At 40.2% G+C, this 24,644-nt stretch overlaps 1 protein-coding gene across 1 annotated transcript in view; it reads right to left on the bottom strand.

Moving 5' to 3' along the window:
• Nucleotides 1–6,023: 6,023 nt before the first annotated feature.
• The window catches only part of LOC116151631 (coiled-coil domain-containing protein 144A), a 112,136-nt gene continuing 93,515 nt past the window's right edge, over nt 6,024–24,644 (bottom strand). The window contains exons 23-29 of the mRNA XM_064492865.1: nt 23,154–23,666; nt 21,521–21,673; nt 14,796–15,161; nt 14,025–14,215; nt 12,219–12,429; nt 7,464–7,509; nt 6,024–6,302 (exon numbers count right to left, since the gene is read on the bottom strand). Of these exons, the coding sequence (XP_064348935.1) occupies nt 7,498–7,509; nt 12,219–12,429; nt 14,025–14,215; nt 14,796–15,161; nt 21,521–21,673; nt 23,154–23,666 (1,446 nt within the window). The 3' untranslated portion in view covers nt 6,024–6,302; nt 7,464–7,497. The remainder of the gene's footprint in view (nt 6,303–7,463; nt 7,510–12,218; nt 12,430–14,024; nt 14,216–14,795; nt 15,162–21,520; nt 21,674–23,153; nt 23,667–24,644) is intronic.

Genomic DNA, 24,644 nt, shown 5'->3' with positions numbered 1-24,644 from the left:
AAACTCAACAATAGCCTACGGCATTGACAATGAGAAGAAATGTTTGAGAAAAAGCTGCATATGATTAGCATATATTTGAGAAACTTTCTACATGTCTGGCCTAATGTAATAAATACCACTATGTCAATCTTTATCCAAAAGAAACTATTTAACATACTATGAATGTAGGCAGAAAAACATAACTTTTAGTACTTCAATCTGAAATAGACATCAAGTACAATGTCCAAAAATTACATCTTTAGCTTGATCACTTATGTTTGAAGTATTTTTTCTGTCATCAGGCAACCTGCCCAGCCCCCTTCTCTCCACTACACGAATCCTTGTCAAAACTGCACACCTGCGGTGCGGCGCTGACAGCAGTGGGGGAGACCGTTCAAGATTGTGACAGTGATAGAATGTTCCCAGCTGCAGGTTTTGGTGCAAAACTGCCTCCAGATGGAAAGATAGCTCCTGAGTTTGCTTTGGTAAGAACACGTGGCATGGACTGATACTTTGAAAAAAATATGTTGGATCTTTTCATTAGTTTGCTGCTTATGTTGTGATCACCCATGTAGCAAGTTTTTGTGACTATACATTCGGCTCAGCTTTGGTAAATGACTGGTTTAGGAGTGTGTGATTCATGGAAAAGAAGGACAGTTACATAGATTAGTAGTAAATCTACTTGAAGTGCCTCTGATTTATAAATACGGGTTCTATTCTGGTTATCTATTTCTGCGTATCAAACCTCCCTAAAACTTAAGAGGCATAAAACAATACCTTCCGTTGCAGTCATCATTTGTGGGTCAGGAATTGGGCAGACTACAATGGGGGTGGTGCGTTTCTTTAAGAGGTACGGGGCCTCACCTTGGATGGCTTGACTGGCTGGAGATAGCTGGAACTCCTCTACTGGAGCCATATGTCTAGATTTCACTCTGGCTGTTGGTTAGATTCTTCAGTTCTCTCTCTGTCACATCACCTGAGCTCATACGTCTATTAAGGTGGTTCATTTGCTGTGTCTGACACCTAAGGATGGCTGACATAGCTGGGCTGCCTACACACCTTCCCTTTTTCTACATACAGCCTGTCCATGTGGTCACCACGGGTTTCATCATGGTGCAGTGGTCCCAAGGTAGTCAGATTTCTTACACAGCAGCCAACTTCTCCCAAAGCGAGTATTCTAAAAGGCTGGGGCAGAAACTGCAGGGTCCTTTATGCCATAGCCTTGGAAGTCCCAGAAAGTTATTTCTCCTAAATTCTCTTGGTCAAACAAGTCACTAAATTTAGCCCAGTTTCAAGGTAGGGGAAGTAACCTTCACTTCTCAGTGGGAGGGGCAGCAAAGAATGTGTAGCTGCCCTAAATTTACCATCTTCCAAAATGTCATTTCTTTTCAAATACAAAGGGTTAGTTATGGCTGGAATTAATTCTTTTCAAATGGGATGCAATAATTATGGCTATAATTAATTATGGTTTTAGTATAACAGAAGAGATATGACTGGAATAAATATTTCTTAATTTAATGTTCAATTTACATAGACCTACTCCATACTACATGATTACAAATAAGCAATGTACTGATTTTTACCTTCAACATAAACCTCATATAGATAGTGCTGATAGGCCCAATCAACCTTACCCTCACTTGCATTTTCTGATGAAATAATGGAAAAAAATCAGTGTAGGAAAAATTTGGGGGGAAAATTTTAGCTTTTTCTAATAGAAATGTCTCCCTACCCTGCCCTATGTATTATAAAAGTAAACTTCCATGCCCGATATTTTTGTAGGTCTATTTTGTTTTTATTTTCCTTTACAAAAATAATGTATGACATTTTTTAGAAGTTCTGCAAGAAAAATAGGCAAAAATAAACAATAATATAATCATTTGTGAGAAATTACTGAGCATAAGTCTGGTACTTTATACTCATTTCTTATATAATCCTCATAACGTTCTTAAGTGCTAGGTGTACCAGGACTGTCACAGCACACTATTCTACCAAGAGCCACTCATATCAAATACAGTGAAAAGAGTACCCCCAGGAGCTGTGTAACTTTGCTCAGCCACAGAATTTAACCACGTTTCCAGGGGACAGGACTTGGACCCGGATCAGTCTTATTTTTGAATCCATGCTCTTAACCACTACTAAACCACATTTTTTACAAGTACCTGTAATCCTACCTCTCACAAATGTGCTTTCTTAATACAATTATATATCACACACACACACACACACACACACACACACACACACTCTCTCTCTCTCTCTCTCTCTCTCTCCCAGAAGTTTTATATGATTAAACTTCATCTCCCCTAAATATATTTTAAAAGCTGTATTTTCACTTTTTTTCCTATATTTATTATGTTTTCTGTTCCATCACCCACACAATTTCAGGAAAGTTTGCTGGAGGATTTCTTTCTTCTATGCAATCATTCACATGTTACAACCCCAATGTCATATAAAATAAGTATCTGTTGGGATTTTGTTATGATTTTTTAAATTCCCAGAGCTCTACCTATAAATAGTACATGGTATTGAGATCAGAATATAATTGCTTATTATTCCAAGTACATGTTCCAGGAAAAAATTTAATGTGAAAGTCTGTATACACTTAACATTTTCCCATGAAAACATAAGTACCCTAGACACCACTTTTAATGTCCCTAAAGTTTGTCTTAACCCAGTTGCAAATCCTATGAAATCCTGCCTTATTTTTAGATAAGCAAAAAGTATAAGGCTCATATCTTTCTGAATATGTAGCCAAAACTTGAAAAAAAATACTGTACTTGGCTCAGGTTTTCAGTGTTGAAAGGCAATATGAAACCTCAATTCTCTATTTGCAGGTTCTGGTACTTGGTCATCTCCCTATTGGACGTCATCAGTGCTCTGCTTTTCATAACCTGGGACATAGACAAGATGCTGAAACACCCCTGGCACCCAGCGCTGACCCCAGTGGACTCTCCCGTGGGTCTCCACCTCCAGCAGACAGTGGTACATTGATGGCATTCTCTGACTGTGACCCTTTAGCTCAGGATTTTTCACTATTTTTTATCCACAACCTGTACTAAATTATGGATTTTATATCTTCAGTCTGGACCCACACAACTAACATAAATATGAAATAATGCGCTCCCAGGCCATCCCCCTCCGCCGACACCATGCTCACTCTCAAGCCCTGGAAGTGTCAACGTGTGTGTAAGAAGACTCGTCTGGCTCAGCTCCGTGGAGCGCGAATACCTACCGGGTCTTCTCCTCCTGCTGAGCTGCCGCCGCCGCCGCTCCGGGTCCTCCTCCTCCTCCTCCTGCCGCCGCAGCCGCTGCTCCGGGTCCTTCTCCTGCTCCTCCCGCCGCCACCGCTCCGGGTCCTCCTCCTCCTCCTCTCTCCCCCGCCTCTGGTGCCTCTGCTGTCCCTGCTGCCTCTGGTGCCACATCTGGGTATTTTCAGGGAAAAACCCCAAGACAGTATTTTCAACTGTCATACCATCCACATAAAAATTGAACTTCCAGAATTTACAAATTAATTATTCTGAGAGGATAAATTTTACATTCTTTTCCAAAATCCAGTCTACAGCAGTTAAAAATTCATACAGTTACAACATAATATTTTCTGTTTACAATCTACCTATTTTCATAGCTTTTCCTACTACACATGATAAAGTTCTCATCATGGCTACCAAGGTTTGCAAACACACTATACTTAAAATATATTTAGCAGCATATAAAATTGGATTAAAAGGAAAAGAGGTACTGCTGTTAAATAAAAGTGAAAATAAAAGGTGATAATAGAAACAACTCCATAGAAAAATAGATCATAATGTATTTCTGTTAGGACATCAAAAGCTTTCCCATCAGAGCGTATGCACAGCACTAATGAAACAATTCAACAGCATTTTAGTCCTGAGCAGAGTACAGCTCGGCTGCAAAACTTTGGTTAATACAAGTAAACATGAACATTTAACGCAAACTGTTTGACATTCTTTGTTAGAAGATTAAGGTCAATTCCATTTCTGTACACCAAAAACAGACACATCTTGACTGACTATATACATCAATAAAAAGGCAAATAACTAAAAAAGCCAAAGAGAAAACAGAGAGGAAAATAAAACAGTGGTGGTGCACTGAGACCTGAGGTATGAGACGGTGTGGGGATGGGAAGGGGGCAGAGCGTCTCAGGACTGTAGGGCCATCTTGAGAGAGCAGAGCAGGAGGGAAGCTGAAGTTTCTGGCAGGTGTTCCGGATGACTTCATTAGGGCAATAAATGCTCACAGGGCCGGGTTCTCTGTGGGCTGAGACGTGCGTAAATCTCACCTCCTTCGTGAGCCCTCTCGAGCAATGCAGACTCCGTTTTTGTTTTCCTTTCACAAAGGCAGTCTTCTGCTGCCGGGAGCAGTGACCCCAGCTCAGCCTGGAGGACGTTCAGGTGAGCTTCAGCTCACTGGCTAGTGCTGGAGGAATAGCAGAGTTTGCCATCGACCTCTTCCCTGCAGGCGCGGCAGCGCCCTCGCCAGCTGAGAATGAGCACAGCCACCTGTGCTCAGGCTTGAGCTGGGGTGGGGGCGGGGAGCGGTCCTCCACCCTTCTAGACTCATCTGGCTGGTCTAAGAATTAACCTGACATGAGGCAGACTAACAGGAGAAAAATAAAAATTGAATAACACGTGTACTTCCTTGGGAGACAGCCAGGGTAAACTGAGTGAATTCACCAAGAAGGCTGCAGCCCTCACCTTCAACATCCTCTTCAGCTGAAGACTAAAGAGGAAGCTGCAGGCAGCGGTCAGTTACACAGGTCAGCTACATGGAATGCCCGGAGGAATGAGAAGTTCAGTTAGACAAGGGCCGGAAAGGTGTCACTTTGGTTTAGACGTGGGAGTCATCAGTGACTCGCTGCGTGGGAATAGAGGAAGGGAAGACACACCAGCATGGGTGGGGACAGACTGCTGGTGGGGAAGCAGGCAAATCCTTCAGGAAGTTTGTCGTCAGAAGTAAGACTGTCTGTTCATCTGAGAGGGAAGAAACAGAGGGAGATGTTTACAGAGAGGGAAATTTGAAATCGTCACTGAGAAGGAAGAAGGTGCAAGTTAACTAAATAAAAGTAGTAGGATCGCTGGGCAGTGCGTGACTTTCTTCAGCAGCACTTAGATGCCTGGGGGGATGTAAGGGGGAAGAGTGACAATCAGTCTGTTGTGCAGTTGGGAGTTTTGCCAAGTAAGCACACTGAAAAGACAGAAAAGGGAATAAAGGATCTAAGTAGGAGTTATTAAAAATTTAGCTCCTGGAAATTGTTGAGAAGGAGAGTATTTCCTTTACCATCTTACATTCAGTGATTGGGAACCTGCAAATTAAATTGACTAAAGCTGATTACTGTGAGAAAAAAATTATGTATGAATACATGCAGGAGTTCACAAAGCAATGGGATTTGAAGAGGTAGCTAAAAGTGGGGGCTTATATGCAATTTGATAAGTGACAGGAAAAGGAGAAAGGCATTTTCTGAAAAACAAATGACTTCTTGGTGAGAGGGGAGAGAAAGGGCACTTATGGTACAACAAGTGACATTTAGGGAAGATAGATAACGCCTTAGGAGAATGTATGGGAGAGATGGCATGTTTGTGACAATGTCCGTTTGAGTCTGGTGCTCAGAACTTGTCTCTAATTTTAAGACTGTTTCCAAAAAGTAAATAAATAGAGAAAGTGAAAAGCCTGAGGCAGATTTCGTTTCTCCATGAGGAAACATCTGTGAATCAGTGTTTAAGGTAACATATAGAAAGCTTGATGGCACAGTAACGATTGTTGTGATCCATCAGAACACTGCAACAGCCACAGCAGATCCAAACGCTGTCCGTCTAAATCTTTAGGTCTATAGACAGTGATTAACGCTGGAAAATTCAAAAAAGCTATCAATCAACACGGCTCAATATCGACAAGTTTGGTGGGTGGCTGGGTGCTGTTTAAACAGCTGGCATCTGGGCTCAGTTTGAGTATATAATACTCCAGAGTGCTGGGTTTTATTCCCAAAATCTGCTTAAAAGTCAATGAGATGCAGAGAAACGTGATTTAAAATACTACATCAATTTTAATCATGCCCATAGAATGCAAGAGTATTTTCCCTTAATAAACAGGGTCAGTATCTTACATAATGGAAAGTAAATAAAATGTTAAGCAAACAGCCCAGCAGGTAAATGTTTACTATTTATCTTGCACATCATATGATTATTCTTCAAAATCTCCACATATTCTTCACGTGCTTTGGAAACCAGATCTGGCCTTAGACTTGATTCGTCCATCAAGGCTGTGAGAGAGTCTCTAGGACTTAGATCCAAGTTCAGTAGTAGCTGGAAAGAAAATGAAAGAATTAGATTCTTTACTTAAAATACTTCATAGGTAACTAAATGTCAGTTTATTTTTTAAGAAAAGCTGAGACTCTTCTAAGTTTTAAGAAGAACGAAAAATACCTACACACGATTACAACACAAAATACAAGATTACTACTCTAGACTTTGCCCAGGGCTGCATGTTGAATTAACTGCTCCTGTGGCTAAGGATCAGAGCCCCCGGTTTTCTCATTCCTCATTCATTTACTCGGCAACCATGTACTAAGTCACTGTGACAAGCACTGGAATCACAAGATGAAGATGACAAAGCCCACCCTGAAAAATCATGTACCGTAAACTGGAAAACTAGATAAACCGGCAATTTCGGTACAGAGACATAAATGCCATGACAGGTATAAAAGAGGGCACAGTTGGAACACTCAGAAGGGACGTCCAGCTTTGTGCCAATACTGTCCCCTCTTTGGTGGCCGTGACGTGTAAGCAGATACCCGAAGGAGGAGGAGAAAGTGTGGGAGGGAGAGGCAAGAAGCAAACACACAGAGAAGAGGCAGGTGGGGCGCCCGCGGAGCCTGACGCAGTCGGACCAGCCACTGGAGCACAGGGGCAGAGCAGGGGAGTAAAGAGATACGGTTGAAGCCTTTGGCAAGAGCCAGATCGATGTGGGTGTTTTTCTTCCAAGCTAAGGAATTTGGAATTTTTCCTGAGGGCAAAATGTTAACCCCTGACAAAGTGAATGACAGGAAATTAATTGTCATCCACCAGGGGACAGGTACATGAACTGTGATTGCTTGAGTCTGGGATTTTGGCCTCAGTCACTACCAAACTCGAGAAGCTGATGACCTCCATGCTTTCTGAGAACAGGTCCGTGTGCAGGTGACAGGCCCACGGGGACAGCAGAAGAGGAAGGGCACAGCCAGAAATAGAGAACACAGACTTCCTGAGATTTTTTTTAAAGATATGGATCATGATGAATAAATGAGGAGTAAGTACACTTATCATTATGAATAAAATTGTGCTTTCACACTTTTCATTAGATATGTGTAACAAAAAAATTTAACATAGTATCTGTTATTCAAACAATAGAAAGGGATGCCATTTACTGTTTACAGTGTATTTTGGAAATCAATGTCTAAATTTAATTCAGAAATGTTGGCAACATACCTTCTTTTAATTCTTTATCTGTATTATTCTCCAACTACTTCCGCATCTGAAATAAGTCAAATATTATTTTTAATGTGTAAGTTAAATATGAAACACTATCATAGGAATGACAGCTAGCTTATGAAATGTGGCCTTTAAATAAATACTTTTAGAGACTTGACCTTACTTGAGGATTGCTTAAATAGAAAAAATAATCACAGGACTAAAATAAAATAAATTCTAACTTACTTTGATTTTAGATAATACAGAACATATATATGAAAGGCTATTTAGATTCCCCTGATGGAAAGCACAATAAACACTGCCCTGTCGGATACACAAAATCTCAGAGGGCGATGCCCGATCTTATTAGCACAAAGAGTTTAAACAATTCAAGTCATGTTCTACACTGAATGCATTACTCTGCAGTTCTCAGAAAAACTGCCCTTTATAAAAGTTTAGGTTTTTTTAACCTTAATGGATTTTTCCTTAAAATGAGATTTCCATTCCTGCACTTTTAATTTTAAGGTGTGTTCTTGCTAAAGTTTTTAGCACAGAATTGCAGATGCATAAAATGAAGAAAAGTGTTCTGTTATAATGTCAAGTGAAAATTCTACTGGCAAACAAGTTAAGCAAATGTATTTTGCTCTCTGTATATGACTAAAATATTTATATCAGAAAATCTGCTTGAAGAAAAGAAAAGGAGAGACTAGTGACAGTTACAAAAGTTGGATTCTGATTCACAACTTCCTAGAGTTAGAAATACGGAAAACAATACGTAATTCTTTAAAAGTAACTTTGTTTCCATTCTAGAAATTAGGGCCAACTTTTTGAAACTTGACTTAATTAGTTAGGTATTTAATTATGAAATGTGTGGGGACATTTCAAACTGCAAAAGTCCCCACCTACAGTGTTCCTTTAAAAACCTTTCTTATAAAAGTCACCCGCTCACTAAACAGGGTCTAAACTAGTCCACCAGACATAATAAACACTGCGGTGGTAACAGCGACACGAGAGCCGAGGCCTTTGTAAATGTTAGGTGCAAAGACAAAATTGGGGCTACCATTTGCCAGTATTTTCAGAGACTGTTTTCCGTAACACTGTCTGACAAGAGCATTCTACAGAGGCCTTCTGCCATCAACAACGTGGCAACAGTGCCAGGTGGGTCCTGTGAAGTGAAAAATGCCTAACAGATGAAGGGAGAAGACTTTACTGAAATAAATTCATATAACCGTTAATAAACACTATGCAAAATGTAGATCACATTTTCACATGAGCTGAATGTAAGATTACTATCTTTTCCTCTGCAAAGCTATTTTCCTAAATAGGTATTTCTGGGACCTTTATGTTTATTTCTAGGTGAGGACCCCCATGTCCAGATGGTGGAAGTGGTCTGAAGTCCAACATTAATAAGGAGAAGGAACCTGCAGCTTTACTTAAACTTTTCCATTTAACAAAAACACAGAAAGGTGAGAAAATTATACACAGGAAGACAATGTATCAGCAAGTTTTAATTCTAATGGTTTTTAATTAGGAGCATTCTCTCCTAACTGGCAGTTTGCAGACTATGTCCCATAGAAATGGAAGGTCCCACTGGGGACACTGCAGGATTGAGGTCAAAACTGAGGTCATAGGCTGGAAGATAATGCTGCCCTCTCTTTCTGAGATCAATTTGATAAAAACACACTTGCCACACACGTATACACACACCTTCATTTCCAAAGTGAATATGTTCTCAGATTATTGATACTTTTCAGTTAAAATTTGGTACCATTCTTATTTTAAATGTAATAAACATAAGTACAATTCCACAAATGAAATAAAATCAAGTCATTTAACTGCTTTGATTCATTATCCTGTTGTAAATAGGTTAATGTATGAAGGAAATGACACTTGTCAGTTTGTAACTATTAAATGCATGTATTTTGCTGCAGAGAAAGGAAATGAGAAAGTATTTGTTGATCAAGGAGCTAAAAAATTAAGTACAGAGAAAAAAGTGAATGAAAGAAAAAGAACTGGAAGAAGTTGAGTGATTGTCTTTCAAAAGATAGCACGCTTCCTCATTTGTCCATTCAGACAAAATGAAATGAGGGCAGGAGGGAGTCCACAGGGCAGAGAGCTGATAGCAGAAACAAGGTTACTGAACTCTGCCTCTGTCTTATGACAAGTGAGCTTAACTACTGTGATAGTTTGATTAGAATTAAAATTCACAGTGGATGTGCATTGCCTTGGAAGCCTTATTTTAAAAGAAACGTGACCAGATTCTGTTGAGACACAGTGCTGTGTCATGTCAAAAGTTAAAGTGTTACGAATGTTAATCGTTTTAGCTCTGGTGCACTGCTATAATCCCATTTAGAAAAAGGGCTGCTAAACGGAATGGACATTTCAGAAATTTAAGTTACTTAAATAAATCATTAGAAAATGTTTGAAAGTGTCAGTAATACACCAAAAGTCCAAAATCAATGAGTGTAAAATTTAGTCTTCCTATTTAAAATAGATCTGAAGGACATTTATTAACTATTGTGGCCATGCTTCACGTTAGGCATACCAATACTAAAACACTCTTGAACACAAAGTAACCTTTAAAACAGAGAAATTTTGTCTGTTATAATACTGTCTGGAATCCATTTTTAAGTTTTCAGTTCTCAGAAAAAAAATTCTATGTGCAAGAAAATCTAACAGTGATGTATCTGCTCAGGATAATTTTAACTTTTTGTATTTTATAGTAATATAATTAAATAACACAATTGAGTAAAATTGTAAAATTGCTTCTGACATGTAGGACAAAACACCCCAGAAATAAACTAGAATGTGAAATCTGAGGGTAAAAATCGGCAAAACAGATACGGGGTCCATCTGTCACCGCTACAACGATGTCACGTGACAAGGCTATACTTCATTCAGTGGTAAGAGAGGCAATAAACCCAAGTGTTACGAACTGGAAAAAACTTGCTTCGACAACCAGGACGACTGAACTCACAGACTTAGAGCAACACTTCTGTCAAGTTAGAAAAAAATGCTGAGTAAGCTGGAACTTCACAGTAGGAACAGTCCAAAATGTTAAAACCTTGCACATAAAGAAGAATGTTAAATTCAACCGCAATGCCATTTTTAACATTTTGCTTTCTAGAACCATAGCTGAAAAGCTGTGGAAGTCTGTTGTTTTGTTAAGCCCCATGCAAAAACCCATCCCTTCCTGTCATTTTAAACAGTATGTTCACACCTCTCATAGCATTACTTTATGTTTTCCCAGCAGAAATAATTACATCCCTAGCAATTCCACAAGGCACCTTCTTTCTCTAAGTCTGACTAAGAAATCTGTAAGCAGTAAATGTACAGTAAGTCCTGTGAGGCGCCCGGCAGTGCTGAGGGAGACGTGTCTCTGCACCCGGACAGAGCGGGGCTTGTTAACCTCCCTGCTAAACCTAGCATGATTCGGCCCCACGGCCCCACAGAACTACGTGTACCTCGGAACTACAACACTGAGGTTAAAATAAATCATTTTCCAGTGTATCTAGAAGTACTAAAACATAGACACCTCTTTCCCCAAAAAACATTAAAGGAGAAAACTGTCCTCAGGAGCTTTCTCTTGCATTGCTTTTGCACTCACACTCTTCCACCATCATCCTGCAAAGTGACACACTGTCGATTTTTTGGTGACAACTAATGAAAACATTTCGAGTTTGCATCATGCTTAGCCACTGGCGGAAGTGTTAGCCATGCATTTTTTTTTTTAACACCACGCAGTCCGGTTTCATGACTCTGAAGCACTTAGACTCAATTTACCCACAACACTGTCTACGAAACCTGAGCTTTATTCTTCTTTGATTTATTATGACACGAAGCCAAGTGAGAAGAAATGGGTTGAGACCTCACATAACAAGGGCCCGTGTTACCCTTCTCTGCATCAAGAAGATCATGAAAACACCATCAAACCATAAACCAATGCGTACCGCTTTAAATGGCTATTTTAACAACGATACACAATGAAAACTGGTTGTAATTTAAAGACTCACTATCCTTGCCACCTCGGTATTCCTGCAGGTGAGGGCAAGACAGAGACATAAGTGAACTTCTTGTTAAAAATTGAAGTATTTGCTTTCCTTGACTACGTATTTAGAAATGTTCTACAACTGCTCAGTAAGACATTTTATAACAATTAAAATAACAATGCTAGAAGTAAAATAGCAATTAAGGATGTACTCTTACAGAAGAAAATGATAAAAATTTTAAACTTAAAAACGGAACTTAATATTTTTAGTGTTACAAGTTTATTGAATTCATAAAAAGAATTTATCTTGGATTCCTTTAAATAAAAAGCATCCGCATGTGCTTAAGTAGCTCACTGCCAATCATTTACTTGTGCTTAGGGGTAGAAAAACTGGGCTGCAGCAAAACTTGAAAATTACTATCAACCAATGCCAAAACGAAATCAATCAGAAACTAAGCCAATCGAGGGAAAGTGGATCTCTAGTTATTTGGCACTAATACTTAACTTCTAAACTAGAATTTAAAATGGAGCTTTTTAAGAAATTTAACATTTGTCAGTTTAGTTGCATCTATTGAATAAAGTTAATGACAGGTATGTCTTGAAAACTACAAGTCCAGGGACTTTAAAAAATTATAAAATTTGTCTCCTTTCTTTATTAGCACAATTAACTATGGCTTTTACTTAGTGTGCATCAGTCAAAGAAACAACTCAGAATTTCATCAAATTAAAAACAAGAATTGTATCAGAAATCTGAAACCCAAGGAAAAAAAGATAATATAACTAACCCGGAACAAGGGAACGCTCAAGTTAGTTGAAGGGTCGGAAAAAGTCCTGAAGCGCCTTCTTCGAGTAGGACTCCTTTTGGCCTCCACGCTAGTACCAGAAGCAGAAGGAGGTGCGCCAACAGGCCTTGCAGGAACAAAGCCAGGGAAAGAGCTCTTGTGCTGTCTCTCCAGCAGAAGCTTAGTGCTCACCTCGGCCAGCCTCTCATTAACCCTGCGAGGATCGCAAAACACAGATTTCATTCATTTCATTTTCTTCCTAAGTGATGTGTATTTTTACAGTTGCTATAATAGTAAACAGATTGTCCCATTAAACTGCGTTTTAACACCAAAAATACGTCAGCGAAGACCTACTGTAAACAATTACAGTTTAAAACTGTCCTAAAGAAGGACGTACGTGCCTAGGGGGGGGCCCTTAACTAACAAGTACTTCAAAGTGGGGAGAGTCAGAGATGGAGACGCCCCCACAGAGGACCCCCACTGCCTTCTGCACCGGCTGCATCTAGACATACTCACCCTCAGTAAACCAGTTTAGAAATAAAAGATAAACCATTCCTCAAAGCCATTTTCAAGCATTTGCTTTCACCCCCCTTATATACACATTTCACTCATTACCTGGGAGAAAGGAAGCATGCGGCACTGAGCAACAGTTTAGAGCCACCACCTCTGGGGGGCACCAGGCGGCACAGTCGATGGTGGGAAAGAACTCCGACAGCGCCAGGGGCAATTTCAAGTGTCCCCCAATTTCCCAAAGCTCACTTTGTTACTTCGCTTTTACCAGAGGCCTACATCAGCACCTGTTTTCCATAATCAAACAAACTCTCAAGCGGATTTTCACTTTTATGGGAAAAAAGCAAAAAGCCAGAATAGCGCTGGGTGTTTGTTTTAGCCCGAGCCATCAGAGGGGCAACGAGCGCCCCGAGCAGCGAGAGGGGCCCCACCGAGCTCCTTCCGCAGAACCACACTCAGTGTCCCGGCATCACGCCGCCACGGCTTAGGACTGTGTCCGTGAGCGCCTGTGCTTTATGCATATTTATTTCATGCATCCACCAGCAAGATGTGTCCTAAGGTAACTGCCTCTTTGCTTTACATCGACAACTTTCATAGGAACGCTCTACTTTTGGATAGCGGGGAGACCTGTAGCTTGTAACACTGCTACTCAGGCACCGGAGGTGGGACCCGCCCTTTCTGTCTCCCACACACCCCCTCGGGCAGGCCACCACATTCTTCTTAGCCACTTTGTGAACCACTATGCTGCCCTTCACCCCTATGTGAAGTTCCCCCTATTCCCCAAGCATGCCTTTATGTAGCGGAGACAAACTTAGAAGGGTACAGTACTTCGTCTCAGGGTGCCCACGAGCGGTGACACCAAATATCACAATCAAGAACGTAAATTCACCAAATACCAGCATGGGGCCCCTTGGGTTTACATTGTGCTCTTCCAAAACACAGTCAATTTTAAACTCACTAACATTTCTATTTATGGGAATTCCAGCTAGAAATTTGTGATAATATGGCTGTCTAAATTACAAAGTTTGCAAAACCCCTAGCTTAAAGACTAGATCAGGTTAAATATATGCAAATATAAAAAATAAAGTCGTGTAAAAGCAACAAAAGGCAGGGAGATGCAAACTGCCCTGGACTGACATTTTAAAGGGGAGTTCATTTGCTAACATCATTTCCCCAAATTACACTATCTAGTTAGTTTTCACTTGCTGCTCACCTCATGAACCTGGCTCAGTAAGAATTATGCCTTAGAGGCAAATTAATGACCTGAGTTATTTTCTATAATTCTACGTTTTGACTTACGAGGTAAGTTCACTTGCCAAAGACTTTCTATTTTCTAGCTCTTGCAGGTATAGTTGTTTGTATTTTTCCAATTTCTTTTCATTACAATCACTTTTAAGTTCAGGCTCCAGATCTTTAACTCTGGGTTCCGTTTGACTAACTGAAGCACGCTTATACTCTTTCAACACGTTTTCTTGAAATCCTGCTTGTGCCTAAAGCAAATTAAAAGGATACAACTTTAAAAATAATTATAACCTGAGTAATTACAGTCTATTTGTTCCCTTTAGTTTTGAGTCAATGACTCAGAGAGCAATTTTAAGTGTGAGAAAAAAGCTGAATGTTAAACTACTTATCATCAGTGTCAAGTGAATTAAATCTGAATTACAAAATTAAAGTTGAATCACTCTTATATTAGTACTCATGTAATGTGATAGTTCAAAGAATAAAAGGATCAATTTAAAATTTTAAAAGTTGAACAATACAACTTAAGAGCAATCCCCGAGTGTGGCACAGTATTTACATCACAATATATTCTTCTCCTCCTAGTAGTCTTCACTTACACCAATTGGTCTTAAAAATGATTCTCTAGTGAGAATTGTTCTGAAAGATCAATTTAGTGATAGTGATGATGGAAACTGAATTATTTAAAGGGAGTAACAAATGCGGCCTTCCTTCCAGAAATCTACAAAACCAACTGCTATATGGGAAGTAGAGGAAACACATAAAATGTACACATCAGAACTGTCATTCTCAGCGAAGTGAGTTAGAGCACGTTACAGATCAGTGTCTCACCTGTAAAAACTGGCTGATTTCTTTTAGTTTCTCTACTACATCATGTCTTGCTTGTTCTTCAGTTTCCTGTCCGTGCTGCACAGCCCGCCTGAGTTCTTTCAGTGCTTCTACTGCATCCCGTCTTGCTTGCTCTCCAGGCTCCCGTTTGTAATGCTCCACTTGGCTGCGTTCCACTGGGTTCATTTCGAGGTGACGTCTCAGATTTACTGCTTTTTCCTCCAACTTCTTCTTCTCCTCCTCTAGTGCTTCACATTTCCTTTGCATCTCTTTCACAGGTAACAACTCCTTTAGCAGAAGCTGAGTTTCTGCACTCAGATGGAGAACTACTGAAGATGTAGACTCCTCTTTTGCTGGAAGATCAGCATTCTGCATGAAAAAGATAAAATTGTTTGTTAATGATATTAGCAGACTGAGAACAGCCTAACTCTAACCCAGCATCAAAGGTTGAAATAAATTCAGTTACAATAAAGTGGCATATCTACCTTGTGGAATGGAGAAACACAAATTACTCAGAAAATCAAGAAAAAAGTTCAAACCACCAAGAGTCACAAAAATATACTGTTTATTTTCATCATCTTTGTTATACATTTGTACTTGATTTTACAATCTTATTTTCTGTAGTTGTTTCATGTCTTTCCTACATAAAATGACTACAAGTCACCTCTTAGTAGAAAGTCTCTTACCCCTTCCTTCCCCAAGTCTCAACTCTTCATGATTTTTAAAGTTTAGGGAGATCATATTGAGTTACTTAGGGCTGAATTAATAAATGCCTCCCAAAACAAGACTTTGAAAAAAAGACTGCAATTAATACATCTTACAAATATGGATTCTAAGGCCATAAGCCTTTCTCTGAACTACAAATATTTTATGCTAGTTTGAATTCCATGCCAAGGAGCAATGAATGATTCACAGAGTTAAGGAGAAATCCATCTCCTAGTGTAGTGGTTTAGTAAGATGACCGATACATTTTTCTAAACACACAAAAAAGCCTTAATTCTTGTAATCCTTTGTGGCTCTCCACAAAACAAGAGAACATACTTAACAAAAACAAACAAAAAATCTTGCTGGAATTTCAGTGACACTGACTTGGGAAGAACTGCTTTCCTTCAGATAGAAGGATTATTTGCTGAGACTAGGCAGGCGGAGGTGGTGGTTGTAAAACATCTCTACAAATTCCTTGGCACTTCCCCTGCAAAATTCCCTCCCCTGAAGTATGTACTGGCCTCAGTTAACTGGTTTCCAGGGGACAGAATGCAGGGGCACCGCTGTGTGGTTTCTAAGGCTAAATGGCCTCTGACTTTCACTCCATAGGGATGCTCACCCTTAGAACACAGCCACCACGTTGTGAAGCCCAGGCCACCTACTGAGTCTTTGTACACACAGCTGTCCCAGCTGATGACCCCAGGGAATGTCCTCAACCAAAGCCAGCTCCAACTTCCAGACATGTGCATGAACAAGCCTTTAGATTATTCTAGTGCCCGCTTGATGCCAAGTGGAGAAGAAATGAGCTGGCTCCACTGAGCCTTGTCTAAACACAGATTTGGGAACCAAGCAAATGCCGTTTGGAGTCACTAGGTTTTGAGGCAGTTTATTATATAAATTATTAGCAATAAATCACTGGCACAGATATTGATATTAAAATGGGGCACAACCATTAGAAAAGAACCCAAACTGTGGGGATGCCTTTGCACCTGGAGGTAGGTGAAACCTAAACAGATGTAGAGACGAGTAAGAGTGAAAGCCCAAAGTGTCCCCGAGACTGTTAGTGGAAGCCTGAGGGCCCTTGAAGGGCTGAGAGGGAAGGATTCTAGGCCAGGGAAGAAAATGACACTGAAACCGGAGGGAACGGGACTCTTGCTACCGAACAGCTGAAAGTAAAATTGATGAGAGAGATAAGCTAAAACAAGCAAAAAGATTATTAAATAGAAAGGAACCAGGACTCACTGGGTTCAAATATCTGTATCCCATTTAAAGCATCTCCACACGCCCAATTGTCACATAATGGGTAAGCAGAGAAATGGCTTCCGGGCGAAGATCAAATCTAGGGTGCTGCCAGGAAAACAGTCTAAAGATGAAGCCAAGGCTTTGTTAAGACCTTGGAAAGGTTTAACGTGCTGCCTCAAATTCCTTTAAAGATCTTAAAAACGTAAGAATTTCAAAGGCACGGTCCCACAACAGCTTCACAGGAAGCCCAAGGTGAAGAGTTTATCTCAAAAAGACGTGAGAATAGCTTTTCCAATGGCAGGAACCCCAATAAAATTCACAGGAAACTCAAAGTTTTAAAGAGAACTGTGGTAGCAAAACTACTGCTTGCTAGCTTGGACTGAAAGAGACAAGACAGTGCAAAACGGGAAGAGGCCTTTGGGTTTTTCTTAGAAGGTCTACGAGGAGGAAGCTGGCTTGAGAGAACCACTCAGCTGCAAACGCAGGTCACTGCTCATGAAAGGGACGGAACCAAGAGCTCAGAGAGGGCGGCGAAGGAGAACCCCTCCCAGGGTTAGGACTAAGTCCTAATCAAAGAGCCGGCAGCATCGGGCTGCACTTCAGAACTGCTACGGGCCAGTGTGCCTCCCACCTTCCAGCTGTGAGAGAGGGAGTCCTTAGCAGTTCAGCAGAATGTCGGGTGTGTGGTGGTAAATAACCCGTGTCTCCTTATCCTCAAGCCCCAGCACTGAGGGGAGTATACCCAAGGGCTGTACTCCAGAACCACCACACCCAGGAACCTCAGCCCCACCTGGACCTGGGGAAGATGGGAAAGTAAGGCCCTGCACTGGAGCCTGAGCCTAACACCACAGCGACCGAGACCTGCTTGGGGACTGAGTGGGGATAAGTGGATTTCTTGTGTGGAAGCAGTAAGAAAACGTTGTGGCTAGTGAGTAGATTATGCTGGTTTTTGAGTGTCTCCATAAATTTTCAAAATTAAATTCCATAAAAAAGGTAGAATATGGGCCAACCTTAAGTGACTTGCTCCTAATGAACAGAAAACAGTGAAAGTCACACCGAGTGAACTGCAGGGCTCAGTTTCAAAAGGCAATTCAGCTTCTGCCTCGCTCTTAACCCTGGAACCCAGTCTCAGGTGGGCAAGCTCAGGCCACAGAGACAGCTTACGTGTTCCAGGGGAGGGGGTCCACCTGCCAGCCCCACCTAAGCCACAGCCCACCACCCACATCAACCATCAGACATCAATGGGTGAACCTTCACGTGATTCCAGCCCCCCGCCTTCGAGCTGCCCCACCTGAAGCTGAGAGGAATACAGGCCAGCTGTCTTGGCCACACTTTTCCTAAGTGCAGGTTGTGAACAAAATAAATGCTTATTTAAGCCACTGAACTTTGGGGAGTTTGTTAGGCAGAAACAGATAAGCACAAAAGTGGATGAAAAAAGACAGTAAGAAATGTAACTTAAATATAGTAGAAATTGGTCTCCTATAAACTGGAATGTAACAAACGTTGAGATTAACTTATTAATGACAAAGTGCTGATGAGTAGCAGCAGATAACTGAAAGAAAGACCTCAGAACTAGCGAGAGGGAAGATACTTTACAGTTCCATCCCATTACAGCTCCTTACAAACAGGCATGTATTTCACAGTTTCCCCTCAACTTTGAGGTTAAGGAAGACTGGTGAGCAAGGAGACACAGGATTTGAAGTCTAATAATTGAAAAACAAATAGAAAGAGTCAGTTTACCAAAATCAGCCTTTTTACCTCATTTCAATTAACTGAAATTCTAAGAGACAGGCAGCTTTGAGAACGTATTAATCTAGCACTCACTCTTCATTTTCCTTTCCTCAGAGACAAAATAAAATATTATGGAACCATAAATGTAATGTCCTTTCGCAGTATTTAAATTAAATACAATTTTTCCTTTACCTTACTTAAAAGCTTGTTGGGAAGGGAAGGTAAGATTGTCTCAGCTTCATGTTGTAGCACGATGCTTCTCCATATCAGAGATTGGCTTTGAACTTTTGAAATTCAAATCACTAATCTGTTATCTGTTTCTGATAAACTGATTGAATATTATCTAATTTTTAACAGCTGTACTCTTGGAAAATTTTCCTTGGATGGGATGAAATATTTCATTAATTATGCATTAAGCTATAGAATACAGCTAGGCGCCTCTCCTTTTAAGTAAAAGGAGGTAGACACAGGGAGCTGAGGATGCAGGATGTACACCAAGAACAAGATCGGCACCAGTGTTACACACAAGAACCAAGCCAAAAGAGGACTTCATCGTGAACGGCAAGAGGATGGATTAGAGAGGTTTCCAAAGAGGAAGGTTGATTTAATCTTTTCCAGGCTTAACCTTTTGCCTCTAGATACTGAAATCTATGGATGAGTCTATGAATTATAATGAATGCAACATAATGAAGTATATTGCAGACTGAGTCAGCAGATCCCGTGACCATGATTTGATGGAAACTGGAGTGAAGTGGGAGGCACTGGGTGAGAAACTAAAGGTCTGAATGGGGGGGAAGGGATGGACTTTACCTTTGCAAGCCTACTTTCTGTCATGTCACAGAGTCAGCAAGGCATAAGCTGGCCACAGGCCCCTTCACGAAGCAGCAAATCTCCACAGAAGTAGAGTTACAGACATTCCGTGACACTGAATTTTTATTATTATGTAAAACAACTGGAAATATGCAAGAAGACTCGGAAAGAGTTCTCATAACATCTGAATTGGTACTGGCATAGGACAGACATACATCAATGCATCACCACTGACAATCTAAAAGAAACCCTCACATTTACGGTCAATTGCTTTTCAATACGAGTGTCAAATAACTGAATGAGACAATAATAGTCTTTTTAACAAATGGTACTGGGACAACTGGATATCCACATGCAAAAGAACAAAATTCGACCTCTACCTCATACAATATATAAAAAATTAACTCAAAATGAAAAAGCTAAAACTACAAAATTCTTAGAAGAAAACACAGGGGTGTGTCTTCATGACTGGATCTGGCACTTGTGTCTTACGACAGTAAAAGACAGAAATAGATTAACTGAACTTCATCAATATTAAAAACTTCTACTCTTCAAAAGACACCGTCAAGAAGGTAAGAAGGCAAGCTCCTGAACAGGAGGAAATACTTGAAAATCCTACTTCTGATCAAAGAATTGCACCCAGGATACAAAAGAACTCTGACAATTCAATCATAAAAAGACAACCCAATTTGAAAATGGGCAAAAACCTAAACAGACAGGTCTTCAAAGAAGATACACAAATGGATAAGCACATGAAAATATCCCCAACATTCTTAGTCATCAGAAAAATGCAAGTCAAAGCCACAATGAGATGCCAGCTCACACCTAGCAGGAGAGCTGGTGGCCAGTGGTGACAGGAATGCATAGAAATTGGGAGAATTATACACTTTGGATAAAAATGTTAGATGGTGCAGCCACTCTGGAAAACAGCATGGCAGGTCCTCAAGAGGTTAAACAGAGTTACCATATGACCCATATGACAGCATTTCCATCCTTAAGTCTGTTCCCCAAAGAAATGGAAACATGTTTACACCCAAACTTGGACAGAAATGTTCACAGCAGCATTATTAGCAATAGCCAAAAAGCAGAGGCAACCCAAAGGTCCATCAACTGATGGATGGGTAAATGGTTTAGCCCCACAACCGAGTACTGTTCGACAATAAACAGAAATGGAAACACTGACAAGCGCTGTAACATGGATGAACCTTGAAGACGTTTTGTCAAATGAAAAAAGCTAATCATGAAGGACCACACAGCATGTGATTCCATTCCTGGGAAACACCCAGAGCAGGCACATCTATAGAGACAGAAGTCAGACTGGTGGTTGCCAGGGGATGGGGGGGCTGTGGTGCCGGGGGTGATGGCCAAGGGATGCAGGCTTTCTTTTTGGGGTGATGGGGATGTTCTAAAATTGATTGTGGTGACAGCTGCACATCTCTGAATATACTAGGAGATACTAACTATGCATCCTAAATGGGCGAATTATATGATACGTGAATTTTTTTCTTTTTTGGTGGAGGGAAGTAATTAAGTTTTACTTATTTATTTTTAGAGGAGGTACAGGGGATCGAACCCAGGACCTTGTGTATGCTAAGCATGCACTCTACCACTTGAGTTATGCAATCCCCTTATAATATGTGAATTATATTTGAACAAAGTTAAAAAAAAAAAAAATCCAAAGGCAGGATCTAGACAATTTTCTTAATTCTCTATTTTGGGTGTACAGATGTGATCTGAATTTCTCCGTGCATTGACAACATGTCTAAAATGAAGAGAAAATGAAGGCAATGCCTAACTTCAACTGGTTTGTATAATGACCTTTCTGCACAAGGCATTCTGAAATCCATGAAATAAAGACACACAGATTCGATATCCATTCACAAAAGCGAAGATGAGACATGACAATTTTCTGGAACATTCCATGAAACATTATCCTCTGATTTGATCTAGCTTGCCTCATTGTGGTGAGAGATCACTAACAAATACTGTTTAATAGGAAAAAGAAAGTTAACTTCTGTGAGGAAAGAGGTATAATTCTCAACTACTCTGAGGGTAAATATTATAAGAAAAAAATAAAGAATGGCAGAATGAAAGTCCAAGTTTAAGAAACAAGTGCATTATAAAGATAATAAAAGTGAAATTATAAGGAAGATGCAAAAGAAAGCTGTCCCTGAAAAGCTAGTGTCCTGCAACACTCTGCGCTGCACACTCACGGCCAACGTGCTGAACTTCATACGTACTGGATTCGCAGTTTGATGTGACTTCCTCTCTCCATCCCGTCTCTTGTTTTCTGAATTAGTCTTATGATGTGCTGTCACCTCCAGGGACGCTTCCAACATGGACACTTTCTTTCGGGTGTCAGTCAGTTCTTGTTGAAGCTGTCTCATATGGGCCTAAAGAGATAACTCTGTTACTGAATTTTAAGTCACCTTATCATTAAGTTACGTTAATAATATGTAACTCCAACAAATGGACTTTGAGAACTATCCCCACAGACATCAGTTCACCTTCTTTTCCTCACAGACACACATTCCTTTCTACTGAGTTCCATTAAAGACACAGAAAGCGTGACCCTCCTGCCTTACCAACAGTAAGTTAACTTAGACGATGGATGCAGCCCCACCAGCCATTCCCTGCCCCTCCCAGGAAGTGGCCAAGCTTTACCCCCACTGAAGTCTCAAACAGAAAGGGGTGTGTGGGTGGGATGAGTGGTGGTAAATTCCACACTGTGGAACACTCTCCCTCTTTCTCATTAGAGGCTTAAGTTCAGAGTTCTTCACATATTCAATCTGGTGTTTAAAGCTTTCCAATAGACTCCTATCTCACAATAAAAGCGAGGTTATTCCAGTGGCCTTTGGGGACCCGAGACAACCTGGCCTCCCCTGCCTCCTGGACTGCAGCTCCTACGGCTCCCCCCACCCCTCCCACTCACTCCCTTCCTGCCACTCAGGACTCTGGCTGCTCCTCCTCAGTCTGAAAATGGGACCCCAGTGCCAAACTCGAACATCACAGAGCGCTCCAGTTCCTCTGTACTGGACAAACTTAGATCCAAATGACAGTAACTGAGCCTTGCAATGAGAACTGTGAGCACATTATTTGAAAAAATGTTCAAAGTAAATTATAAATACAACAGGGGAGACTAAGTCAAACACAATTTTGCTAAAAATTACATTTGTCCCAAATTATGACTGAATGAAAAGTAGATGTCTTTAAGGAGTGGAGAGGTCATAAAAATACATGATTTGAGATGGAAATATTTCTAAATTTAATTCCAATTGACATGAATAAAAATAAAGTTATATCAACGAACAATGTATGAAAAGGTACTGAAGGATAAGTACTGCAAGATACAGCATTTACACATCAGTTCATCTGGGAAATCTGGATTTAACTGTCAAGGTAATCCACACAATTGAATCTTTTCTCTCTTTCTCTCTCTCTCTTTTTTTTTTTTTTTTTTTTGTTTGTTTCTTTACTCATTTGTTCACACAACTGAATCTTAATTTCAAAATACTCATTTTAGTTCTCAGCATTTCATTTATCTGCTTCATGATACTAAAATGTGGTGACAGAAAGATTAAAATGATTTGGGCAGTATAAATTACTAAGACCTGCCTGTATCTGTCAACAACTTATAGCTTAACCTCTTAGAATTTCAGGTGACACGGCATCTTTACTCAAAGTAAAGCACCTCTCAGGTCTAATTTTTGTTTGCTGGATACAAGAAATGCCTTTAGGCTGCTTTACAGTGTATATATTTATAGACCGCACATTTCTCATATTCAACTAGTTTCAACGTTCAGCTTTCATCAGATACTACTTTGAATTTTCTTTGAGGAAGTCTGACAATTGGTTCCCTTTCTGGGTACTTACTTCCATTTCTGCTCTGTCCGTTTCATACTGACACAGTCTGTGCTTTAAACATCTGCATTCATCGATTAACTCCTTGTTTCCTTCCTCCAGCATCAGAACTCGTCTGCTCATGGCTTCAAGTTTTCCCATGTGATCCAGAAAGAGCTGTGGGGTATTAAGTATTGTCTTTTCGCTTCTGCCTTCATTTTGAGCAACTTCCAGTTGCTGTCGAAGCAACGTGTTTTCACTTTGTAGTTTACATATTGTCTCCTTCAAGAACGCCTGCTTTCCAGTGTATTTGCTGAATTCCCCTTGTTTGCTCTGAGACAAGGGTTCAGTTTCCTTGTTTGAACGCTGGGCTTGGCCTCGGTCTCTATGCACGCATTCTAATAACAATGTCGTTGGTCTAAGAGCATCTTTCCTGGGATGGAGCTCAATTTCTGGGCCACGGAATTGACGTTCAGCTTCAGGAAGTTGCTGAGGAAGCACCTCGCTGCTATCTTTTGGGTCAGACAGCTTAAAATCCATCGTGTCCTGTAAGTGAAACCCCTCATCTCTTACTCTTTGAACTGTACGCAATAAACTGACATATCATAATTTCCTTGGAAGTGAAAGACTAATCTCTAAGTTTATACAACAAAAAGTTTGCAGTAACTGGGTATCCAACTGGAAAAACTTAAGGTGGATACAAATCTCAAACTTTAAACAACCAGAAATCCCCAAAGTTCAAAAATTTAATGAAAGACAGTGAATCCATGAAAGTAAAAAAGAAACCACAAAAGGATGTTTAAGAAGCTCAAAATCGGAAAGGCCTTTCTTTCTCTGAAATACAACAAACCCAAAAGGCTTAAAAAAAAAAATGAATAAATCTGACTACACTTAAAAATTATATCTGACATCTTACCTTTACAGCTACCCCCAAAGTAAGAGCCTTAGCTCTGTATAAATTGGGCCAGGTTAGATTTCCTAAAAACTTCTTTCCTGAGAATATTCCATAAATATTCTCCCTTTCTATCATTTTTAGAGCGAGTTATAAGAATTACATCTACGGATAAATGATAAATCTAAGCACTGTTCTAAGCACATCTACAAACATCAGTTAACTCATTTAGCTGTGACAATTCTGGAATAAAGGGTTGAAAACACAAGCAAGCTGCAGGGTTTCCCCCAGGGCTTCTGACTCTCTGACACTTACACCAAACCAAAGCTACTTCTCTAGGATAAATACATAAACACAACAGAAGCCTTCTACTTCCCTAATGGTGAACACACTAAAGGTCAACAAGGTCAAATTTACAGAGCTCTTCGTAGAAAATCAGGAGACTATTTGCTTCTGCAATAATTTTGATTTCTTCTTCATGGTGTTTATAACAGTAATGGATGTGAAATAGCAGGGAAATACAGTGAACTGCTTTATTAAAAATAAAATACTGATCAATAAATTATCACTCAGTACAGAGTACGGCCTAACTATCACTATATTCGAAATCCCCTTGTACTGAAATCGGATAC

Source organism: Camelus dromedarius, chromosome 12 (genome assembly GCF_036321535.1).
Source record: "Camelus dromedarius isolate mCamDro1 chromosome 12, mCamDro1.pat, whole genome shotgun sequence".
Lineage (NCBI taxonomy): Eukaryota > Metazoa > Chordata > Mammalia > Artiodactyla > Camelidae > Camelus > Camelus dromedarius.
Note: the sequence above shows the minus strand (reverse complement) of the source record. Positions and strands in the feature narration are given on the sequence as shown.